A 24,743-nucleotide genomic window follows, 5' to 3' on the forward strand; every position below is an offset into this window, starting at 1 on the left:
TCAGTGCGCCCCAGGGTGGCTGTGGCTACAATGTAGCTTACCATCACCAGTGTGTGAATGTGTGCGTGAATGGGTGGATGACTGGATATGTAAAGCGCTTTGGGGTCCTTAGGGACTAGAAAAGCGCTATATAAATACAGGCCATTTTACCATATGAAGCGTGTCTGTTTGTGACGGATGGGGCTCCATCCATGGCAGGAAAAGTGAGTGGTCAGCGAAATATTTATTTTAATTTGAAAGGGAATTATCAATATGTTTTTTTTGTTATTATTATTATTATTATTATTATTATTATTATTATTATTTCAAATGTGCAAAAAATAGTTTAGTTATAGCTCCCTTTTTTTTAAATGGACTTTTTGGTGTGCATTTGTGAGAGGTCACCAGATTTACAGGGGAATAGGAATAAAAAAAATACTTGTTTTTCAGTACAGTTGTGTGGGTTTGAAATTGATCATGATCTGCTGCTTACTGGCTTCAAAAAAAATATCTGGCCCAGATAAATTCCTCGGTTTGAAAATCTGGCCCAACTAACTTCATAGTTGAATAGCCATGCCTTAAAGGGTTAACCCTCTGGGGTCCAGGGTGTAGTTGGCTGTTTTTGACTACGGTACTTTTGATTTTCCCTCTACATTTCACCTTTAAAAACAGTTTATCTTCCCTTGTTTGGTATCATTATTTTCAGCACAACCTATGTGAATTTACAGTTTTTTTTCATTTTGACATACTGTATTAACACAATTGATCTTAAATCAGACAAAAAACATAAAATCAGAGTAGAAAAAAGTGATACTTTTTACTGTTACAACCACAAACATGTTTAACGAATCATTTTCATAATTTGAAATGCAAATATAAATCGTAAATATTAAAAATCTATGCATAAGTTTTGCAGACAACAAAGTTATATGCAGCTATTTACCCAAAAATGCAGCCACGGCTTTTTTGAATTAACTATTTTCAGACTATTTATTTGTTCTGCATTAAATAAGATTCCACACAAATTATTTGTGTCTCTCTTAAGAGAGAGAGAGAAAGTGTCCTGTTCTTTGTCGTTAGCTTGGCTCTGTCCCTAGTTCTCCTCTCTTCCAGGTTTAAAGCCACCGTTCACTTCGATGCCTGTTTCAGTGATGTGTCGACAGGACAGGAAATCATGAAAAAGGATTTGTGTTTTCAACCTTTGGAGCTCAGATTGAAAAACAAACCAGTTATTAAAAACAGCCTGGTGTCTACACTATCAGCCAGTTTCACTTCCTTAATGAAGCCAACAAGATATTAGTGTGTGCTGAGTGCTTTTCTGATGCACAGCAATCCTTTCCTGGAGTTATTTCCAGCCGTTTGTCATCCCTCTGCGCTTTAGTGTTTTTTGTTGTCATGTCTGTGTTTGTCCACCAGGTGTCTCCCTCAGCTCTGTGTGACAGTTGTCTTTCAGTCTCACTTTAATGTTTTCTGCAGGTTCAGTTGTGTTTAATCATTTTCTTGCATATGAAATCAAGTCAGACACACAGAGCTCGTGAACTTACTGCCAACAAACTAAAATCAGTGCAAAAGCACCAAGGAGGAAAACTGCTTCATTTATTCTCTCAGATTAGCTTCACATTGTCAGATCCTGGAATGAACACAAGCCTTTTTCCTTTTTTAAAAATAACCTGAGTTTGTTCACATTAAATACAATGAACTCCTCATTAATTATAATAATGAAAAGTAAACTTCCTGCAGTGTTTGCTGAGTCACAAACAGCAGACAAACAGATCAATGCAGATGAAATGACACAGTCTTCACAAATGCACAAAGTGAGAAAAAAATCTTTGTGATCAATAAAGAACTACTGACTTCTCCGTGAAGTAGAAGAGAAACAACATAAAATTATTATTCAAAGAAATGAAGCTCTTGTTTTTTTATTCTACGAGTGCACTGACGTGACACTGTGATATTTTCAGTATACAGTTACATCCACACAAGACATTAGAGCTGCTGTTCTAACCTTCATTTGAATCCAAACGATTAATAGCACCAGCATCTCTCCCTTACCCAGTATCTACATGTCCATAAAGTGTGTTCTCGCCCTCATAGGGAGGCCGCAAAGAGACTAAAGCAGCCAGAAGTTGAACCTGGATTTTTTTAAATCCATAGTCAGATGATTGTCCATTGCGCCACAGGGAAGTGTTCTAGACAGACAGGTTTGAGCTGATTATGCACTCGTTCTGATAACATGTCACCCTACAACAAATAAACACTCCTAGTAGCAGCTACAACAGGCAGAAGACATTTGCTGTTGGATTTCTTGTGCCACAGACTTTGTAATTCACAATAAGTGACTTATTAAAACATTTTCCTCCTGAAAGTGAAACTCTGTCAAAAGAAGTTTGAAGGTAATCTTTATTTAGTTTATTCTGCATTTAGCAGACACAGCTGGATTTTTTTATATTAAAAAACAACAACAACAACAGCAAAGTCCAAGTACCATGCCTGAAAATCATTACACTGTGTGACTGTGAGACAATATATTCAAGTATATATAAAAACTAAAACCAGATGTTTGTCTGAGACTTAAAAACCTGAATGAACACACTCAGCTTTGGTTACTCTTGCTTTGATTAAAAAAGAAAAAGACAAGGCTTCAGTAGAACAATAACAGAACTCGATCCCTGGATAATAAACAAAGAACAAGTCTACACAACAGGAGCAGACTCCTGCAAAAGGCTGCTCCTCTGTGTCGGCTCTACCACCAGCACACTGCTATAACTCGCAGCTGTCCCCATATTCTCTAAGCATGAAACAGTTAATCAGTGTGAATTCTCCTGTGCCGTATTAACTGCATATTCCAGATGAAACTTTCCCCACAGATGCTACAACAATGGTGCTTCTCGCCTGTGTGAACTCTCGCGTGAGATTTTAGAGCTGATTTTTTACTGAATTCTTTTCCACAGGTGCTACAAGGATACGACTTCTCATCTGTGTGAATTCTCACGTGAGCTTTCAATGCTGATAGGTCAATAAACTTTTCCCCACAGCTATTACACGAGTACGGACACTCGCCAGTGTGAATTCTCATGTGATCCTTTAACTGTATCTTCCGAATGAATCTCTTCTCACAGGTACCACAAAAATATGGCTTCTCACCTGTGTGAATTCTCCTGTGCCGTATTAACTGCATATTCCAGATGAAACTTTCCCCACAGATGCTACAACAATGGTGCTTCTCGCCTGTGTGAACTCTCGCGTGAGATTTTAGAGCTGATTTTTTACTGAATTCTTTTCCACAGGTGCTACAAGGATACGACTTCTCATCTGTGTGAATTCTCACGTGAGCTTTCAATGCTGATAGGTCAATAAACTTTTCCCCACAGCTATTACACGAGTACGGACACTCGCCAGTGTGAATTCTCATGTGATCCTTTAACTGTATCTTCCGAATGAATCTCTTCTCACAGGTACCACAAAAATATGGCTTCTCACCTGTGTGAATTCTCCTGTGCCGTATTAACTGCATATTCCAGATGAAACTTTCCCCACAGATGCTACAACAATGATGCTTCTCGCCTGTGTGAACTCTCACGTGAGATTTTAGAGCTGATTTTTTACTGAATTCTTTTCCACAGGTGCTACAAGGATACGACTTCTCACCTGTGTGAATTCTCATGTGATTTTTCAAGCGTGTCAGCTGACTGAATTTTTTGCCACATTTGCTACAAGGAAACCGTTTCTCTCCTGTGTGGACTGTCAAATGTGCAGCCAGTAAGCATTTATACTGAAATGTTTTCCCACAAGTGTCACACTGTAGAGACTTTTCCCTTGCTTCAGTTTGACTCTCTGAAGCAGCAGTGTTGTCTGCTAAAGCATCAGCCTCCTGCTTCAGTCCAAGCTGCTCTCCCTCCTGACTGCTGCAGAGCTCCTCCTGTTCCTCTTTAATCTGTGGAGGCTCTGGGTCCTCCTGGTCCAGACTGGAGTTCCTCTCCTGGTTACAGACCTGCTGCTCATCCAGACCCTCCTCTTCCTCACCCAGACCCTCCTCTTCCTCACCAACATGCTGCTGTTGGAGGTCTGAAGAGACAAATGCAGAAAAACAAGCTGTTGAGAAAACATTTGATCTGACCCCTCAGTAGTGATCAGATTTGATGAGGATTTAGCTGTTCCAATTCCATTCTCAAATCACTTAACGATTCAAATTTTTAATGGTTCTCTTATTGTTATTAGGTTCTCACTGGCTCCACTTTGAGAGTCCCGACTATCTCCAAGCAGCATATCAAAGGCATTACATACATGCAAATTAATTGCATGTGTGTGCATGTCGAAGGCATTTCATAACCGTTCTTTAAAGTAATGCAGTATGCTACTATGGGAGGGGTGTGGTCTCTGCCCCGCTGCAGTGGAAGGGTGGTGCAGTGAACTCTTGAGGCGGTGTCAGGGCAGCAGAGGGGACAGGTGTGTGTGCTGACTAATGACTCTCTCCATATATATAGTAACAGGTGAGACTGACAGGAGTGTGTGCAGTGCAGGAGCTGCGGAGGGAGCTGACTCCTGGCTCGAGAGTGCCTTAAACCAAAAACGCGAACTGCTAAACCAAGCAAAATAAAAGAAAACAACACGTCAAACACTGTGTGTGTCAGGTCATTGTTACAGTTATTTCCACCTGGAAGGAGTTATTCGTTACACTGTTCATTACATTACTTTTGGATTTATATAAACTTACAGGCTACAGCCCCACACACCAACACAAATCCCTATCCTCATGCAGGACACACGTGATCTTAGTATTTAGGTTAATTTCAAGTACAGTCAAGGATCAAAGCCAAATAATATATTTCATATAGATATCTGCAATCTAAACTATGGCATAAAAAATTATTTTGTCCTCTTGGAAGACTTTCTGATTTTAATCAAAGGACAGTTTTGTGCTGTTGAAAAGAGAACAAGATGTTTTGATGGTGTAGATTTTATTTAATAATAATAATACTACTTCAGTGTCCAACCTAACAAGCCTCTGTTCACTCTGTTCACTCTGAAAGTGTTTTTTCTCTTTATAATATTTATTATTGTACATTAATGAGACAAAAGTACTTCTTATCCAATTAATCCATTATTTGATAGAATAATCAATAGCTGCAGGCCTAATTCATTTTTATTACTACCATCACAGTTTACATACCTATTCTGTGTGACATTATATCAGGTTCACAGATGGTCTCCAGCAGTCCAAGCTGCTCTCCCTCCTGACTGCTGCAGAGTTCCTCCTGTTCCTCGTAAATCTGTGGAGGCTCTGGGTCCTCCTCTTCCTTACAGTTGTGTTGTTGTAGGGGGTCTTGAGGAACAAAGATTCAGATTTATCACCAATCAACCAAACACTGAAGAATCTGAGCTTGAACAGCACAGAGTTAAAAACATGTCCATACCTGTGATGTGTGAGTTTCTGTCGGGTTTCCGGCTGATATCCAGCAGTCTGTGCTGACGGTTGATCTCCTCCTCATACTGGACGATGGTTTTTTGAACCTCTGAGAAGATTTCCTCACAAACAGCAGTTAGTCTCTCCTTGATGAACTCTCTCAGATACTGAGCTGAACTCATCGCTGCTTCAACTCAGGCTGAGCGGATCGATACAAGCATCAATAGAAGCGATACAGACGTTGGTATCAGATCCACACTGATGTGACGGGATCAATACTTTAGTTTGTGTCGCTCTTCCGACTTCAGTCCGCTTCGTTAAAAAGCAGCCATGTCTGCACACACCGCTCCACTCAAACAGCCACACTTGCCCCTCCACTTCCTTCCTTCTCCTTCTTCTGAGCTTGATGGCAGTTGGCAAACCAGCTTACAGGTGTATTGCTGCCACCTACTGGAGTGAAACGTGGACAGGGAAAAAATGACAGACGTCTGTGTCGGGCTCGTTTTGATGACCTTCGTGTTGACGTTCGGCCGTACCACGTGACTGATTCAGTAAACGCTTTGTGCGTTTGGTGTGTGGCTCTCTCTACAAAGGAGATTTAGGGCCACGTTGAGAAAAAAAAAAACCCCTCTGGCATTTCTTAAATTTGTGACTTTATTGCACGTTTGTTTTCAGTCTTTTTGAACTTCGTTTTTTGCGATGGAAGCGACATGGGACAGCCCACCCACTCCGACCCCGAATGAGTTTGCACATACTAATACCTTTGTGCACTCTTTTGTAGGAGGGCTGGATTTCCCTGAGGCACACTCTGAAAATCAGGGTTCAAGATAAACCTATTTGTTTTACTTCAATCCAACTTTATTTATAGAGCACTTTAAAAACAACATGTTTGACCAAAGTACTTTCCAGTGAAAAACAGTGATAAAAGTTAGAAAACCAATCATTACACAGAAAAAGAAAATACAATAACAATAAAATAAATAAATAAAAAATAATAAAAATGAATAAAATAAAATATACAATAAATAAAATGAACAAACTAAAGAAGATTAAAAGTGACCAAAAACTGAATGGTACTACTAATCAAATGCCTTGGGAAAAAGTTTTTCAAGTGATTTAACAATCTCAAGTGTTGGGGCCAGCCTAACATGGAGGGGCAAGTTATTCCTTAATTTTGGGGCCACAACAGCAAAAGTTCAGTCCACCCAGTGTTTCAGTCTCAACTTGAATGAACTCAGCAGTGACTCCATAACACACAAGACCAAGTCCAGCATAGAGCGGCTGAGTGAATGTGGTCTGGACTCTGTGGAGGAGAGTCATGGTTTCAGAGACGCTGTAGAAAGACAGAATACCTGCTCTGTGATCCAGGTACACTCCTACTCTGGAGGGCCGAGGACCTGAGAGGACAGTTTGGACTTTGTTGTAGTAAAATATATAACTGTCTGTGTCACAACGTAATGCCCAAGATTTCTCATTTAGTCCAAATCCACAGTGATATAAACCTCCTGTTCTGCTGAAATTCTTGTATGCGACCGCTACATAAACTGCTCCTCCTCTGCACTCCACCTCCCAGTAACAACGTCCAGTCAGACTCTCTTTGCTCAGCACTTGTTCATATTCAGTGAATCTCTCTGGATGACAAGAGTAAAACTGTCCGCCTTCTTTTAATGTTGCTTTTCGGTTCCCTTCAGATAGTACGAGCTCTTTATGTGCTGTGTTTGGATCCAGTGTAATTTTATGCAAATATCTTAAGAATCCAGCTCTGGTCTCTGGCTCTGCTGCTGAGTGTAAAACATCATTCTTCCTTTCTGCTGCAGCTTTGACTGTTTCATGGCATTTATGTTTATCCATTATGCAGACCTAACAGATACTCTGTTGATCAGTAAAAAAAGAAAATCTTCATCACCTTATCATGACGAGAGCAGATGTTCTCCTGGAATTCAGAGATCCATAGTGAGATGTTCTTTGTTGTCCTCTTTGCAGCAGTAAATATGCTGGTTTCTCTTTCTCCACAGAAAATCAAAGTGTGTTTCAGCTTCAGATTCTGAGTTTTTCCTCTCTGGTCTTTGAAGTTTTGAGATTACACCAGACATTCAGCTGGTAAATATGTCAGAGCAAAGGAACCAGAAAATTTGCTGTCAGTGGTCAGCTGTTGAACAAAAAAAAAAAATCAAGCCAGATGTTACAAGCATTTTTTTAAGCATGCAAAGAAAAAAAACTCCACAGGAGATGAAACATTAATATGGAGAATAGTTCACTGAAAGAAACTTTCAATACACCAAGAAAACTAAAAAAGACAAAACAGACAAAAAGGAGGAGATCAAGCTGTAGAGACACAGACCAGAGCACAACCGAAAGTGAACTTCCTTACATCAAGGGCTCTCAGTTTTATAGAGTGGTTCACTCACCCACTCTTTATGTCAAATCCCCCTCATGATCTCATCAGAAAAACAGGGACTTTCGTGCCCTCTGATTACCACCATTACTCTGAGCCATAAGACTTGATTATCTCACTCCCTTGCAAAAACATCTCCCATTAACAGAGCACAGTCCATCTTCCATTATGTTCAGAGTGAAAATGTGGGAATAAAAAGCTTTAATGAAGTCCCATAAATAAAACAAACAGACATTATATATTGATCACTCATGCTCAGAACAGTCTATATGTTGTGAGATGCGATCCTTCTCAAAGACGTGACGCATGAAATGAGAACAACAATAAATTGTCATCTAGTGCTGATCTATGTGATTTTCCAGTGTTGGATCAAGTTTACTGAGAGTTCAAACTGAAGGGGACTTTACAGTGCTTTCATTGGTATATCATCAGTAATAAACACAATGGTTTTACGCTCCACACATCATATTTCAAAATGGAAAGGGTTAAAGGTCAGAATGGTTATATTGATGAAATACAGAGTGCTGGAGAGAACGGAGTGACTATCAGTCTGGTTTCCTGTGAAGAAAAACAGGAAAACAGATCACAAAGTTTTTATAGGTTTCATTCAGAATTAATAAGCCAAGACTGTAAAAGAAGAAAAAATCTGTGTAAAAGTGAATAATTTTTCATAGTAGTTATCTTTTCTTCTGTACACATTTCTCAACTACTGCATTGCACTTGCACTGGTGAAAAAGTTCAAGGGTGACCATTACACCGACAGGCTTCATTTGGCTTGGGTTTCATCTGGAGAAGCTTTCTTTACCTTCTGTGGTAAATATTAATACTTTAGCTCAGTATCATTTTATATACAGACGACTATTATTGGAGTATCTTGTGTCTGCTGCATCCAGATAAATCAGGAATATTTAACAGACTCGTTTTGAAATACTAGTGATTTACGTGACTTAAGCTTTACAGTTCAGTAAATATAAATTTTATTTCTGGCTATGTTACCACCAGTTTTTGGACTCAGGTGGCCTGACAAGCACCAGTATTTATTAGCCACAGACAGGTGCCGCGAGAGCTGAGGCTCGGGTGTGAAATTTATGGTTTTCAGGGTTTTTATAGTTGTTGTTTTTAACGTGTTTATCATTAACTCTGTTTCCCTGGGTCTTTTCCCGTGTGTTATGAATAAAGCTTCAATTTTCTGGTAGCGGTACTGGTTTTATTTTGTTGTATTGAAAATATTGTCGGACATAAACTGGTCTGGGACCGCTGAGTTAAATTAATTCTGCACCCAGTATGTTTACCATTATGTGCATGCTGTAGTACATAGAACGGTTTAGTAAATATTTGCAGACAGTCTTTGTGTAACCGTGTTCATTACATTGCAGCGTAATATGTTTGTATTGAGGATTTAGCAGAACATTGAGCACATAACTGTGTGCCTTTTGTGCCATCAATATCCTTAGATCTGAATTATTTATTAGTTATCTGAAATGTGCATTATGAGCTTTCACCAAATGAAGCACTCTAAACACTGCGCTGGAAAAGTCCCTTACTTCACTCACTGAAAAAGGATGAAGATATAAGCAATGATGACTCAGGAAATGAAGGAAGCCCCTGATTTTCTACAAAAATAAGCTAACTCAATCAGAACATTAAAGTTGTTTTTTTCAATAAACAGCTTGTAAAACACAGAATGCCATTAAGTGCTTATATTTAGTCTTGATGTATACTTAGTGGCACTTTAAGCACAGTCATGCAGCTCTACATCGGCACAAAGTCTCACTCTGTTTTATCCTGCTGGCTTTTTAGAAATCTGCTTAAATGAATGCTGTGATGATGATAATAATAATAATCCAGCTCAGACTAATCAATATTAAACTTTGTTTTATTCAATGCATTTCTTCTGTAACTGAAAAATAAAAACAGATAAAACATAATAGCATGTCTTCAGTCTGAAAAAGGTGAGTCAAAGGAAAAGAACGTCCTCAAATTCATCCAGGCTGCTGGAATTTGTAAATTTCCCCCTCAGGGTAACTCTCCTCCTCATATCTGGTTGTCAAGTCTTTGCCTCGGTGTCATGCTATTTCTTTTCATATTGTTCAAGACCTTTGGATTCTGGAGTTAATTTTCTATTGATTTCATGCTTTAAAAATAAATAAATAAATAAATAAATATATATATATATATATATATATATATATACATATATACACACACATACATATTGTAGCGAACCCCCCCGAATGAAGGATGACACTTTACTGATGACGTTTTGAAGGTTTAATGGCAGTAAACCATCAATTTCACCATAAGAGCTGGGGATGTATACATAGAAACAGCGTGTAAGCAAAAATAATCCACACTCTTACAATCGTAAACCTTATAACACTTCCCCTGCCAGTGGCGGACTCCCTCAGACATCGGTGCGTTGGTGGTTCTTTGTGTCCGGGGATGGGCGTCCAGGTACACACCGGCTCACCCCTTGGCGGCCGCTTATCGGGGCCTGGAGCCTGGGGCTCGCTCGGGCCACTTCGGAGGTGGGGTGCCCCCGGCCTCTCGGCCTGGGGCTCGGTCACTCAGGCACGGCTGGCTGCCGGCGGAGCTCACGGGCGCGTCACTGCAACTCCCCCTGGCTTCTGCTCCGCGGCTGCTGAGTGAGCCCTCATCTGGGACTCTCCTCAGCTCTTTCTGGGACAGTGGCGCAGCTGCCCCTCTGTTGGTCTTCCTTGGTCTCTTGTGTTCTGGGGGCCTCTGGATGTCTGGAGTTTTGATCTCCTCTATACCTGCTTCATGCCCTGGAGGGTGGGGCTGTGGCTCCCCCACACCCTCTAGCAGATCATTACATGAAGGAACCTTTTTAAAAAAACAAAAACAAGCGCGTCCATGCTCACAGGTGTACACACGGGTGATCACACCCACAAACTACACCCTTTTTGGCTCCTACCTCAAAGCACACTGTGTTCTGTTGATCTTATGTGCTGCACAATAATGTTTAATATTTAGTATTTACTGTCATATTCCCATATATCATTGTGATGTTGTTTATTCTATTACTCTTGTTCTCTTCTGCTTGTTTTCTTTTTTCTTTCTCAGCAGGTGACCCAGGTGATTGATATATGCATTTTTTTCTCTGCCCGTTCTGTTGGTTTTTGTCTTTTGCCCTTCTCCCCCGTCCCTCTTCTCAGCTGTTTCTCTTTCCCTCTTTCTTTCTCCCCTTCTTTCCTCCAGTCAAGTCTGTCCCGTATTCAGCAAGTGAAAATAAAATAAACAATAAAAGGTGAATCAAATGGACCATTATGGCAAGGCTGGGATGGTCAATTTGGTAAAGTAAATCCGTTGGGCATCTTTCTTTGCCTTTAGACAACAATTCTGATGGCAAAAGAGCCAAACGGGACAGGCCAAAAAAAAAAATAATAATAATAATAATTTTCCTAAATTGCAAAATAAAATTATGTTCATCCACACATACATAACCAAAGAGGGGCAAATTACAAATTACTACTACCAGACCTCATAAATAGTCACATAGTCGACTCTTTCTACAGAGGTTACCTTAACATCTTTGCACATCTGTAATTTCAACCATTGGTATCCCAAAAGCACCAAAGGAGTTGAGGACTCTGTTGTAAGGGTTTCAGCAGAGGCAGTAAGCGTCATTACTTAAAAATGACATAAGGATGAAACTCAGTGGGAAGCCGAGATGACAGCGAGAAGCATGTTTATGCAAAGTTTCTAGTCTGTCCCATGGACTGATATATAAGGAGACTCAACATTTTGTTCTATATAACAGAGGGCATAAGAAAATGATACACCCAATAATTTTCTCTTGTTACTATACTGGATGTTTTATGTGTCATTAGGCCAATTATAAATAAAGGATATGCATTGACAGAATATGTTGCAGCTCTAAAACCATGGGTCCACTTTATTTCACCTTTTTCTGAATATCTTCAGCTCATGAAACGGCTGTTATGAGTTTCCATCACTAGTGGATGATCTTCCAGTACTTGATGGATTGGTTTAAAAGTTCAGTTTGAATTTATGATCACTTTGATGATCTACTGACTTTCCCCCCTATAGTCTGAGTAAATTTTCAACAACTACCAGATAGATTGCCATGGATAAGTGGCAAGAGTGCCTATCAAAATCTGTGACCAATTAGCCTCAGCATTACTCTTTGCTTGTGATAAATGTGCTGGTGGCACATAGAAAAAATGACAACCGTGGTATTAGTTATAACTACATGACTTAACATCATCATTGATGTTAACGTTTAGCTTGTGTAGCTGGTCTAAAGTTCCTGACAGAGCTACACTTTTTTATTAAAATATTCTTGGCCGAGCACAATTAGGAAATACGGAATGAATGAATGCTCTTCTAAACTCTGAAAAACTCTTTTTTTTTTTTTTTTTTTTAAACAAACTGTATTTAAGAGCTGAGTCAATTAAACACTGGAAAATTTCCCATGGGATTTGAGGGTGGGTGCGGGACCTCAGTATGGCCCTGTGGAGCAGACCTTTTGATGTACATCCTTCTCCTTAAAAAGAGAAAATACAAAAAAGAGAAAAAAATAAAAATAAAAAAATAACATGAAGTTCGTTTCAACGTAACATTTAACAAATGTAGCGACAGTCACAAAAACATCTAAACGTGTCCTTATTTATATCATAACCATACCTTGTGCCTCTATCAAGGGGGCTGCTAATGACAAAAGAAATCTCCATAGGCTCCGTTAAGCCATCACATTTCAAAACTCCCGCAACTGCTGCTGAAAACTGCGCCAAAACAGTTTTACAGGAAATCGTCCCATCAAAATAAAAGCTTCTACACCCGAACAGGAAGTTGGTAGTAGAAAACAGCAATGAGTGCCAAAATAAGGTGCAAGGAAAGGCATTCAGGGTTATTTACATATATATATATAATTTTGGCACCAGGAATCTGAATTTGAGTATTTTTCTGTACCACATAATGACATAAAATCTAATAAAATACAAATAATGACTGATTTGATGAGCAAAAAGCAATGAGAAAACTCAGAAAAAAATTTGTTACTGCAGCTACAACTCGTGCATCTTGTTAAAGGATGGAAAGGCAAACAGAAACTATAATACACCGGGCCGTATTTATCTGAAATCCAGAGCAGGGAAAGCATTTTCTAGAGATACCACAGAAAAAAAATACTCAAAAGAAGTTTTGATGAAATATTTATTTAAACTTTGAGAAAGGATAATTAACTCCAATAAACAATAAAATAAAAGAACAGGAGCATACTGAACTAGAACCTTCATGAAATGTAAGAATGTCAGGTTTTCCCTGAAACAATTTTAACAGTGCTTCCTGGTGGGCCATGATGGTACTGCATGTGGGCTGCAGTAATAACAACAGAAATTCAGCTTTACATTATTTAGGAGCAGGTCAAGTTGCATATTTATAAAAATACATTTATTCAAATAAAAAGTGAATTACAACCAACATAGAACATGATTAGTTTACTCAGAACGTACTGCTCTTTTACTGACGTTTGTGTCCCAGTGGCAGCTGAGTCACACTTTAGCCTTAATGCTAAGTATGAATGGGCAGCATTATCAATTTATAACCAACAACCTTTGTTGCTTCTGTTTTACGAATAAAAGTCTCAACAAATAAATCACTCTTGTGTTTTGATTGATAAAGAATTACAATGTTTCTGGGTTGTTGTTTTTTTAAGTGAGCTTCTCCCTTCACTTCGAGAATGGCTTTTCACTCAGGTGTCGCAGTAATTTGACTTCTGGTCAGTGTGAGCTCTACCACCAACACGCTGCTATGACTCACAGCTGTCCCACATGAAACCTTAACCAGTGTGAATTTTCATGTGTTTCTTTAATTGTATCATCTGAATGAATCTTTTCCCACAGATGCTACAAGAATGCGGTTTCTCACCTGTGTGAATTCTCACATGTCGCTCCATACCCGACTTCTCTCTGAATTTTTTACCACAAATAGCACAAGAATACGGTTTCTCCCCCGTATGAATTCTTACATGACGTTCCAAATCGGATTTCTGACCAAATCTTTTCCCACAAACGGTACAAGAATACAGCTTCTCACCTGTGTGAACTCTCAGATGTGTAATCAGATGGGATCTATAGGGAAACATTTTTCCACAGGTGTTGCATTGCACAGAATTTTTCCTTGTATGAGTTTTACTCTGACTGTCTGACACAAGAGTGTCGTCTAGACTTTTACCATGATCTGTTCTCTTCTTCAGCTCTGCTTCAGGAGAGCTGAGAGGAAGGTACTGCTCACTGTTTGGTTCTGGTTCACTGTGGTCACTTTGCTCATAAGTTAGAGTCACCATGAAGGTATCAGCCTCCTGCTTCAGTCCAAGCTGCTCTCCCTCCTGACTGCTGCACAGTTCCTCCTGTTCCTCTTTAATCTGTGGAGGCTCTGGGTCCTCCTGTTCCTCTTTAATCTGGAAAAAGATTAAACTGGAGTTCATCTCCTGGTTACAGACCTGCTGCTCATCCACACTCTCATTTTCCACACAGTCGTGTAGTTGTGGGAGGTCTTCAGGAACTAAAACAAACAGAAAAAAAACAAACAAACAAGGTCACTCATGTAATTATACAAAAACTACAAAGCTCAGCATAACTGGTGCCACAGTAAGGTCCCAGTCATGCTCAAGAAATATATGAATGTATAATATTTTCATCACACGAGGAACCCTGGTGGCACCCTCAGATGCTAGGGGGGGGGGGGGGATTTACAGGTACTGATGAGCAGAAAATATATACATATTTTCAATGCTTAAAATTAAAAGTTTCAGGGCTCAAATGTGTAAATGTCACATCAGAAATAAAGAGCACATAGCTTATATATATTAGTATATAAATATATAAATTTGTGAATATACAAGCTTAATAGGGTTCTGCTGACACTGCTCTTGTCATATTTGCAGCATTTATGTTGGGTTTTGGTGTCAGGAAGCAGAAAGACTGTCTGAACAGGGAAAGTTAATAACCACCGTCACAATAGAGCTCAACAGTGAAGCTCAAAATGAAAATCGCATTCAGGGATTTTGATTATGAGCATAATGTTGTGACCATATAAGTAGACTTGCTAAAGGCTACGACACTGTGAAACGATGGTATGTGCTACGTGATATCAAGCATGTTTGAACAAAAAAGCCTTTGTGGAAAAGAACAAAGCTACCTACGATCGCAAACTGAAACAGTGATGTCTCGATTGGTAAAATTTACAGTTACCACATTTTGTTAATGTCAAAGCTCCTCACTGTGAACAAAAACGTCAAAGTAAACTGCAGGTTGACTGCCATGAAAACGTTTCTAACAACCCTTATCAGAAACTTAAACATGAACCTGTTAAAGAAGGTAACAAGGTTGCTGAAAGTGGCTGAAGCTAAAATAGCCAGAGCCAGTCACAAGCCAGTAGCCTCAGTATAAGCAAAGGATCAAGGAGGAAAGTTACGGAGATGATGAAAAAAATTACCAAATTTTTTTCTTATATTTGCTGAAGTCAGGGTTATACGGTGAGGTGCTGATGCAATGACCTGAGCACCCCCCAATTGCTCATCTTAACCTAAAGGAGGTGGAACACTTAACTGTTTCTACCCTACCAAACCTCTTATTAGAATGTTCCTGATTCCTGAAAGTTCTCTAAGGACATATCTGATAAACATTTTAAATTCCTAAATACAGCTTAGACATTTATTCAGCTGTGTGAAAACCAAGGAGGAACCCACCCAAGGGAAGTTTTATTTTAACTAATCTAATCTAATAACTTTAATCTCAGCCAAACCGATTTACTCACGAACAAATAAAACTGAAAAAAGCCAAACAATAACATTTTTAGGTTATCTAAGTGACATATATATCATGATTAACCTGGGTAGTGAAATGATGTGCCGTGAATTTGCTATTCTCGCCGGCTCTATTGACCATCAAGCTCCCGGATAACTATCGAGCTGGTGGATAACAGACGTCTCTGAAAACGTCGGAGCACTTCTGCAAATATGTGATATCTTGATAAACCAAGCAGATATTTGAAGTTTACACAGCAACAATCACGCCTGAAAATATGTTAAAAGTTTATTTGTGACCCAAAAAGAGCATTAAGAGAAATATTAAAACTTGGCTGGGCTGCGCTATGAATTCTGGGATATGGTGGGCCACGAAGGACACACCCGTACCATCCTTCAAATTCGGGGAAAAGGAGGACGCATTTGTCGGCTGCATTCGGAACAGTCTACAAAGTTGGACAGCCTTTGTCGCGTCACTGTGACGTAAACGGCCTACAATTGCGGCCTCAGAAGGATGCAGCCCATGAATTTGGACACTCCATATGTATCTCCCATTATTTCTTTCTCCTTCTGTTCTTCACATGCCTCCTCCACCACTGGTCTCTTTTGTCTCTCATCTACACCTCAAACCTCATCGCCTGAACTTTAGTCAAGGGTATAACACACACAAAGGTGCATGAACATGCTTATTTATTTATGATATTGTTGCAATTAGGAATTTTCAACATGCAACTTTCCCTCCAATAAACAGTTTAATTACATTCTCACATCACAGAGAGTTCAATCACCAAGTGTCCAAGTGTTCCCTGACTCATTTACTCCTTTTACAAAGTTTTATAATCTCCTCCAAAGTAAATAGTTGGAAATGTCCACAATCAGCATTATGAGGTAAACAGTGACCTGATAGCCTAAACTCGATAAACTACATAAATGCCAGACACAGTGTTTGAGTTGACTGGGGAGGTAAAAACTATCACCTATGAGTTTTTTAAGTGTTTGCATTATTTAAATATATTAAAATATAGTGTGAACAAAAACATTTGTATACACAATCAATAGCAGAAACATGCTCCCTGGAACCAGACCTGGGTAGGGAGTAGGGCTGGGCCATATTATACTGTTCACAGTAATACCGGTACAATGTTATGCAACAATAAGAAAATAAAATATTGCGATAGAATATGGGTAAAACGCGCATGTGGAGCGCCTTTGACTTCATACGCACATGGCCGGAAAAGCATGGCGGCAAGGGAAGATGAGAAGGGGGAAAGTGGATCGTTGAGTGAAATGGATGAATTGGTTTGTAAAAATGGTGCAACTTCAGTGGTGTGGAACTAGTTTGGTGTTTGTCTATCAGATAGCCACCAAAGCACAATTTTTTGGTAGAACATGCAAAAAGGCCATTGTTATTACCATATTTATGGGACTATAAGGTGCTCGTAAAAGCCTTAAATTTTCTCAAAAATCGACAGTGCACCTTATAATCCAGTGTGCAGTGAGCTTTAATGCACACAAAAAAACAGCTGCTTGTTTAAGTGAAAATAAATTGATGGGGTTTTTTGCACTAGTAAAGTTGTGAAGTTGTATTCTGTATTTTGTCTCGCATCAATTATATTGTCAGTTATATCGTTATTGCAAATTTTCAAATATATATCGTGATAAAGGGGTGGCAAATTCCAGGCCTCGAGGGCCGGTGTCCTGCAGGTTTTAGATGTGTCCTTCATCCATCACAGCTGATTTAAACGGCTAAACTACCTTTCCAATATTTCTTGAAGTTCTCCAGAAGCCCAGTAATGAACTAATCATTTGATTCAGGTGTGTTGACCCAGGGTGTTATCTAAAACCTGCAGGACATCAGCTCTCGAGGCCTGGAGTTTGCCAAACCTGCCATACCCTAGCTAGTTAGAGCCCGAAGAAGATAGATGGGCTCACTCCTGTAGTCCCATCTCCTAGGGCAGGGGTGTCAAACTCCAGTTCTGGAGGGCCAGCATCCTGCTTGTTTTTGAGATATCCTGGCCCTACCTGCTGCCAATTACCTGGATCAGGTGTGCTTTGCCATTAAGAAGCTTCAAGGGGCGATCGTGGCTCAAGAGTTGGGAGTTCGCCTTGTAATCGGAAGGTTGCTGGTTCGAGCCCCAGCTTGGACAGTCTCGGTCGTTGTGTCCTTGGGCAAGACACTTCACCCGTTGCCTACTGGTGGTCAGAGGGCCCGGTGGTGCCAGTGTCCAGCAGCCTCGCCTCTGTCAGTGCACCCCAGGGTGGCTGTGACTACAATGTAGCTTGCCATCACCAGTGTGTGAATGTGTGTGTGAATGGGTGGATGACTGGTTGTGTAAAGCGCTTTTCTAAGGACTAGAAAAGCGCTATACAAATACAAATACAGGCCATTTACCAGTTAGTAGGAAAACAAGCAGGACAGCAGCCCTCGAGGCCTGGAGTTTGACACCTTTGGCCTATGAGTTAGAGCCAATGTGTGTCAGGCGGTGGTCTGACACACAATCCTCAGCTATCAAGTGGTGAAGGAGCCTGAGCTAGTGAATGAAGCTGAAAGATACCAAAAGCAAAAGGGTCTAGACTGACCAGACCCCTCGTTAGAGATAAGGTAAGAAGCTGATAGTAGAGTCAATACTGCCCCACATTGAAATTGCCAGTTGAGGAAGTTCAGGCACCTGAAAAGCTCTTAGGTGACTCCTGGGCTCCCAGAAAAGGTTTTTCAACCATGTCACCAGAAAAGATACCCAGGTTCAAGACATGCTGAAGAGATTATATCTCTCAGCTACGTTGTTAGCTGGGAAGAGGGAGGTACAGACTTCCTTGCTTAAGCTGCTGTCCTGCAACTCGGTCCTGGATAAGCAGAAGAAAATGGTTGTAGTTCAAGAGGTGGGAATGATTGACACTTAGCAGCAACCACGTTGACCAAAAGTTTATAAACGCACCACAGTGGAATGATTTTTTCCCAGTAGGCTGGTATGTAAATTATATTTATTTCAGCATGCAGCATACCTGTCATAGTAAGTTTAGAGCACTTGGTGCTGATAAGTGTCTTTAAATGGAGCTGCAATGCCTTTCAGTGGTTTCACTGAATTTGCCAATACAACAAGTTGCAAACAGCCGTTCATACAAAATATGTCTGTGTTAATATAATCTACATGCAGTGTTACAAAAACAATGTCTTGATCAAAGGTAAATATATGTAATGAACCCTGGTGATCAGACTATTAATTGTGTAATTCTGTAATGTAGTTCCCATGTAATGGTTTTCTTGATATGCCTCTGACCCGTTTGAATGGATGCCTTCACCTTCTGTAAGTTACACTGTGTTGGTCAGTCAGCTTGACAGGCAGGTACATAAAATTGCATAAAATAAGAAAATGTGCTTCCATCAGTTCACCAGCTGCTCACATGGATCCCAACAATAACACAACTCATTTAACAGAATCAACAGACAGATGCAATTTACAGGATGTTAAAGTGGTGATGTGCATACAATCAGCCTGACAATGTAAACACAACAAAAAAGATTCTCAGGGAAGCAGAATGGTTTCCATTTTCATCATGAATAACGTGATGATTTAATTGACAGACGGTTTGTCACTCAGGTGTGTCAGCGTGTAAACCAGTGCACTGACTATCTAAAATTGAGTGGGGGTGCAGTGATTGTTAGGGAAATGATTAATCATAGTTAGTCTTTTACTACAAACTAACTGCACATTTGACCTGACAGGCGGGTCAGTCTGTCTCTACAGTAACATCATGGCCTTTGGTCACATGTCTGCCTGCAGTGTTTCCACAAACATCTCTTCATGTTTGTGGAAACACTGAATTGGTCCTACATCTGCTCAGCCTTTGAAGTAAACTCAGGTCTGTTTGAATTTAGTCAGTAAGTATAAATAAATAAATAACAGCGAATAGTTTCTTAGTTCTAACTCACTAATCTACAGGCTGAGCTGGTGGCTATACTGGCCAACAACTGAAATCCTGTTATTTGATTATTAGCATTATATTTTTTAATCTTACTGACTATTTATGTCGTAGTGTTTACGTCTGAACACGGGTCTTTTTAAACTCCAATTTTCGTCGAAATGCTGACAAACAACAGTAAACCTGGAACACCCAGTTTAACTTCTTCTAGTAAAGTCAGTCACACTGAAGAATCTGAGCTTGAACAGCACAGAGTTAAAAACATGTCCATACCTATGATGTGTGAGTTTCTGTCGGGTGTCCGGCTGATATCCAGCAGTCTGTGCTGACGGTTGATCTCCTCCTCATACTGGACGATGGTTTTTTGAACCTCTGAGAAGATTTCTTCACAAACAGCAGTTAGTCTCTCCTTGATGAACTCTCTCAGATACTGAGCTGAACTCATCGCTGCTTCCGCTGAGGCTGGACGGATCGATACAAGCATCGATGAAGCGATACAAACGTTGGGATCAGATCCACACTGACGTGACGGTTTGTGTCTCGCCTTTAATTTCGATCCGCTTCGTCAAACAGCAGCCATGTCTGTGCACCCCGCTCTTGGCTCCTCCCCTGCTCTGCAGTGGTTTGCTCCAGTCACGTGAGGAATGTTTTTTCTCCTGCAAAACTTTATTCATATCACAGAAAACAGGATAAACAGGTTCGTACGAATGTGCAACATGCTGAAAAACAGTTCCTTCAACTTGTTATTGATACAGTATGGATCACAGGTCCTCCTGCTGACTTTGGTAACATTATGAGGACACGTTTAGGTGCAGCATTAAAAACCTCAGTTGATACTTCTAGTTGTATGAATATTTTGTATTTGTCCACAAATTCTTTGTATGATAACAAAAACATTTCGATAAAGCAACTCTATCGTGATTCATTTATCAAAGCATATATGATAACAGTCTTATTTTTTACTTGAACACTATTCATTTACATAATTATGTTTGTTTTAATCCAAGGCTTAGATTGTTCTTTCTATTTTTCTCCTCTCTGTGTCAGTGGGATAACTGTACATGTACTCTTATCTCTGCGTGAGTGCAGCACAGCACACAGCAGCACAGACAGTATACAAGGAAAACAAACTGTGTGGCATTGTACAACAGAACAAGAATTGATAATCCAGTTTTGTTTTGTGACCTCTCTTCAGTGATGTGAAAGTAAAGATTGTGTTACTAAATTAAGCTAAGCTAAGATGCTGAAATTAACATTTCCTTAGTACCGAAATTAAACATGATTGAGCAACTAAGAATCATATTTCATCAGGGAGCTGTTTTGAACAAAAAAGATTTTGTTCAGTATTTTGAGGGTTTGGGCAACAAAGGATGTTCATGAACAGGTCGCAAGGAAAACTTTGTTTTTCTAAGTTGTTGCACTTTAAAGCATCAGACAGTTTCAGTTTCTAATCTGCAACATTAGTGCTGCTTTCTCCGGGAAGAAGAAGCTGGTGAGCTAAACAGCTGTGCCTCAGCGCGCAGGACAGCAGCACTGAGGCTAAAGACTGTGTATCCATGGAAAAATGGAGATATCACACTTGCAGCTTAGGAAGCAATTTTGCTGGCGGGGAAGCAGGTGGAGCTTTACGGCATCTCCAAAGAACCCCCAGAGCTAAATGATGAGCAGGGGAGGTTAAGCAGGAGAAACAGAGGTGAAGACAAGCAGACGACCCGATGAGGAATGAGGAGCGGGGGGGGTCATCAAATTCAATTTCCTTGTTTTCACGAAATCCAGACTCAATTTCACGGCAAGCACTTGAGAGCTCCAGATACCCCTGACTGGCATATGGCATGGTAGTAAATACATCATAGTGCAGGACCCACACATGCAGGACCTTGGAGTAGGGGTATGTCACCAGGGTGCAGAGGAGGCTACCCCCCCCCCCCCCCCCCCCCCCCCCCCCGGGTCCCCTTCTGGCTGCCTCTGCCTCAATTTTATCCCACAACTTAGACATTCACATTACTCACACTCTCATTACACATACATATAGGATCTTGGGGGTGGGCACGATACATGGAATCCAAATTACCATCAGGGTGTACACCTCACCCCCGGCGTCGTTGCCCACCTCTCAATTTTAAATACATGTAGACATTGAGGGCTAGCAGGAGGGACTATGCGCTTACCTGCTGCTCTCTGGCAGGTAGCTCCATGCCCTCCTGGGTTTTAAATGCACCTTAGAACACACATGCATCAACACTACAATGAGCGGGTGGAGGGAGGTTTGGAGTCTTCTCTCACCCCCATTCTCTGCGACCTGCTGGAGCAGGGGGGCTAGGAGGAGGAGTTGGCCGTCCGACTGCGGTCTGGAGGGTGGGGCCTCCCTGCTGCTGCGGAGTCGGGGCGGTCTGCCTCTCCCCACCGCAGGGAAAAGGGTAACACCACCTGGGTCTGGGTGCAGTTCCCCCCTCCAGGGGCAAGGGTACCTAGACCCGGTTTGTAGAGTACGCTTGGGGAGTGTGATCGTGTGTACAACGTCTCTTTATGTCTGTCTCCACGTTGGTTGAGTGTGGAGTAAGTGTATATGAGAGCATGAGGGTGGGAATGGATGTTTGTGTCTGTGTGTGCCTGTATTTCTGTGTCTATATGTCAGGTTGGGTGTCAGGCGCCACCTCTCTGGGGACATCTCAGGCCCTCCAAGGTTTGGAGGCCTATCTCCCCCTACCACCACTTCCCCTGCCAGTGGCGGACTCCCTCAGACATCGGTGCGTTGGTGGTTCTTTGTGTCCGGGGGTGGGCGTCCAGGTACACACCGGCTCACTCCTTGATGGCCGCTTATCGGGGCCTGGAGCCTGGGGCTCGCTCGGGCCACTTCGGAGGTGGGGTGCCCCCGGCCTCTCGGCCTGGGGCTCGGTCACTCAGGCACGGCTGGCTGCCGGCGGAGCTCACGGGCGCGTCACTGCAACTCCCCCTGGCTTCTGCTCCGCGGCTGCTGAGTGAGCCCTCATCTGGGACTCTCCTCAGCTCTTTCTGGGACAGTGGCGCGGCTGCCCCTCTGTTGGTCTTCCTTGGTCTCTTGTGTTCTGGGGGCCTCTGGATGTCTGGAGTTTTGATCTCCTCCATACCTGCTTCACGCCCTGGAGGACGGGGCTGTGGCCCCCCCACACCCTCTAGCAGATCATTACATGAAGGAACCTTTAAAAAAAACAAAAAAAACCAAGCACGTCCATGCTCACAGGTGTACACACGGGTGATCACACCCACAAACTACACCCTTTTTGGCTCCTACCTCAAAGCACACTGTGTTCTGTTGATCTTATGTGCTGCACAATAATGTTTAACATTTAGTATTTACTGTCATATTCCCATATATCATTGTGATGTTGTTTATTCTATTACTCTTGTTCTCTTCTGCTTGTTTTCTTTTTTCTTTCTCAGCAGGTGATCCAGGTGATTGATATATGCATTTTTTATTTCTTTTTTTTTCTGCTCATTCTGTTGGTTTTTGTCTTTTGCCCTTCTCCCCCGTCCCTCTTCTCAGCTGTTTCTCTTTCCCTCTTTCTTTCTCCCCTTCTTTCCCCCAGTCAAGTCTGTCCCGTATTCAGTAAGTGAAAATAAAATAAACAATAAAAGGTGAATCAAATGGACCATTACGGCAAGGCTGGGATGGTCAATTTGGTAAAGTAAATCCGTTGGGCATCTTTCTTTGCCTTTAGACAACAATTCTGACGGCAAAAGAGCCAAACGGGACAGGCCAAAAAGAAAAAAAAAAAAAAAGGCATGGTAGTAAATACATCATAGTTACCTCGGGTGTTTTTGTGTCTAATTAACAGTAACAGTAGGATTGTAAACCATGTTGGATTAGCAGCAGCTGTTATTAAATGTTGTAGCTTTAGTCTTTTGTAGAAACATGTTTCCTTGGCTCAGCTTTCGATAATGGTACAGCAGCTCTATGTGATCAGCACTTCATAGCTCTTACCAAAATGTTACCTTGGGGATCTCAGACAATCTGTGGATCAGTTTTCAATAGAACTGTTTCCTCATGTTAATGTCTGTGGTACGTTTTTTAGTTAAGGTATTTAGCACATCTTTTTAAACTGTGGGAGAAGGTAAACTCTACAGAGAGGCTCCAGCTGAGCGTGAAGTTTGAACCAGAGCCTTTGTGCAGCAAGACCACATCAATAACCACGTCACAAACACAATCTTCTTGTTTCTCACTAAAGGGCAGCTACACTAAAACTTTATTATAAAACATTGCTACATATTGGGGTAAACTTTAAATTAAATGGAACAAATTTTGTTTAGAAAGAATTTCTTTCAGACTGTTGAAATAAATTCATACTCAAATAAAAACTAGAACACTTCAGTTCTGGACATGTTAGCAAACCTGTTAGTTATCCAAACCTGCATGCCCTGTGTGAAAAAAGTGATTGCCTCCTAAACCTAATAAGTGGTTGGGCCACCCTTAAAGGCATCTACTGCAATCAAGCGTTTGTGATAACTGTCAATGAGTCTTTTACAGCACTGTGGAAGAATCTTGGTCTACTCATCTTTGCAGAATTCTTGTGCTTAAGCCACATTGGAAGGTTTATGAGCATGACCCCAATTACTTTGTTCTCATTTGTTCCTGAATTTCCTTGGATCACAGCGAGACATGTGGCTTTTAAGAATCTCACGGTCTACTTGTCTTTGTCAAGCAGGTCCTATTTAAGTGATTTCTTGATTAAGAACAAGTGTGGCAGTATTCAGGCCTGGATGCAGCTAGAGAAATAGAACTAAACTTTCCAAAGATGTGGTACACCAAGGTTAATTTATGTTATAATGGTGGGTGGGGTCAAGCAGCAATAATTAACACATTAATTTAGAAATTGTATTTAGTGTTTACTTGTGTTATCTTTATTATTTAAATGTAGTTGATGATCTGAAACATTTAAGTGTGACAAAATTAAAAGAAAAAAAAAAAAACAGCAAGGGGGCAAACACCATTTCAGCTCATAGCAGCTCCATATGATATGCCTATATCCATCATGCACCTGAAAGCACAAGCCAGTGTCATGAAACTTATATCTGTCCCTTGCTGCAACCCGGCCCTCGAGGACTGGAGCTTGACACCCCTGTTCTAGAGTCCAAGCGCATTCCCAAAGAAGAAAAGCTTTTAAATCACTCCAAGTTATTTGCATATAATTTCAGATTGGTGCAACTTTCTTATTGCAAAATAACAAAAATTTCTTCAGAAAGTCTAAATCTAGTGTTCTAATTAGCTGCGCTGTAAA

General features: G+C 40.8%; 2 protein-coding genes across 2 annotated transcripts in view; both read right to left on the minus strand.

Moving 5' to 3' along the window:
* Positions 1 to 912: 912 nt before the first annotated feature.
* Positions 913 to 24,743, minus strand: part of LOC146674013 (uncharacterized) — a 34,327-nt gene continuing 10,496 nt past the window's right edge. Inside the window, exons 5-7 of the mRNA XM_085384743.1 lie at positions 19,762 to 20,048; positions 5,150 to 5,302; positions 913 to 4,044 (exon numbers count right to left, since the gene is read on the minus strand). Coding sequence (XP_085240869.1) covers positions 2,783 to 4,044; positions 5,150 to 5,302; positions 19,762 to 20,048 — 1,702 coding nt within the window. The 3' untranslated portion in view covers positions 913 to 2,782. The remainder of the gene's footprint in view (positions 4,045 to 5,149; positions 5,303 to 19,761; positions 20,049 to 24,743) is intronic.
* LOC146674014 (uncharacterized) lies at positions 12,969 to 18,431 on the minus strand. Its single transcript, XM_085393654.1, has 2 exons — positions 17,604 to 18,431; positions 12,969 to 14,324 (listed from the first exon to the last, which is right to left on the minus strand). Exon 2 carries the CDS (start codon positions 14,245 to 14,247, stop codon positions 13,600 to 13,602), a length of 648 nt encoding a protein of 215 aa, XP_085249780.1. The 5' UTR covers positions 14,248 to 14,324; positions 17,604 to 18,431; the 3' UTR covers positions 12,969 to 13,599.

Source organism: Rhamphochromis longiceps, linkage group LG3 (assembly GCF_057381845.1).
Source record: "Rhamphochromis longiceps isolate RC_006_pf linkage group LG3, R_longiceps_female_GT1.1, whole genome shotgun sequence".
In the NCBI taxonomy this organism is placed as follows: Eukaryota; Metazoa; Chordata; class Actinopteri; order Cichliformes; family Cichlidae; genus Rhamphochromis; species Rhamphochromis longiceps.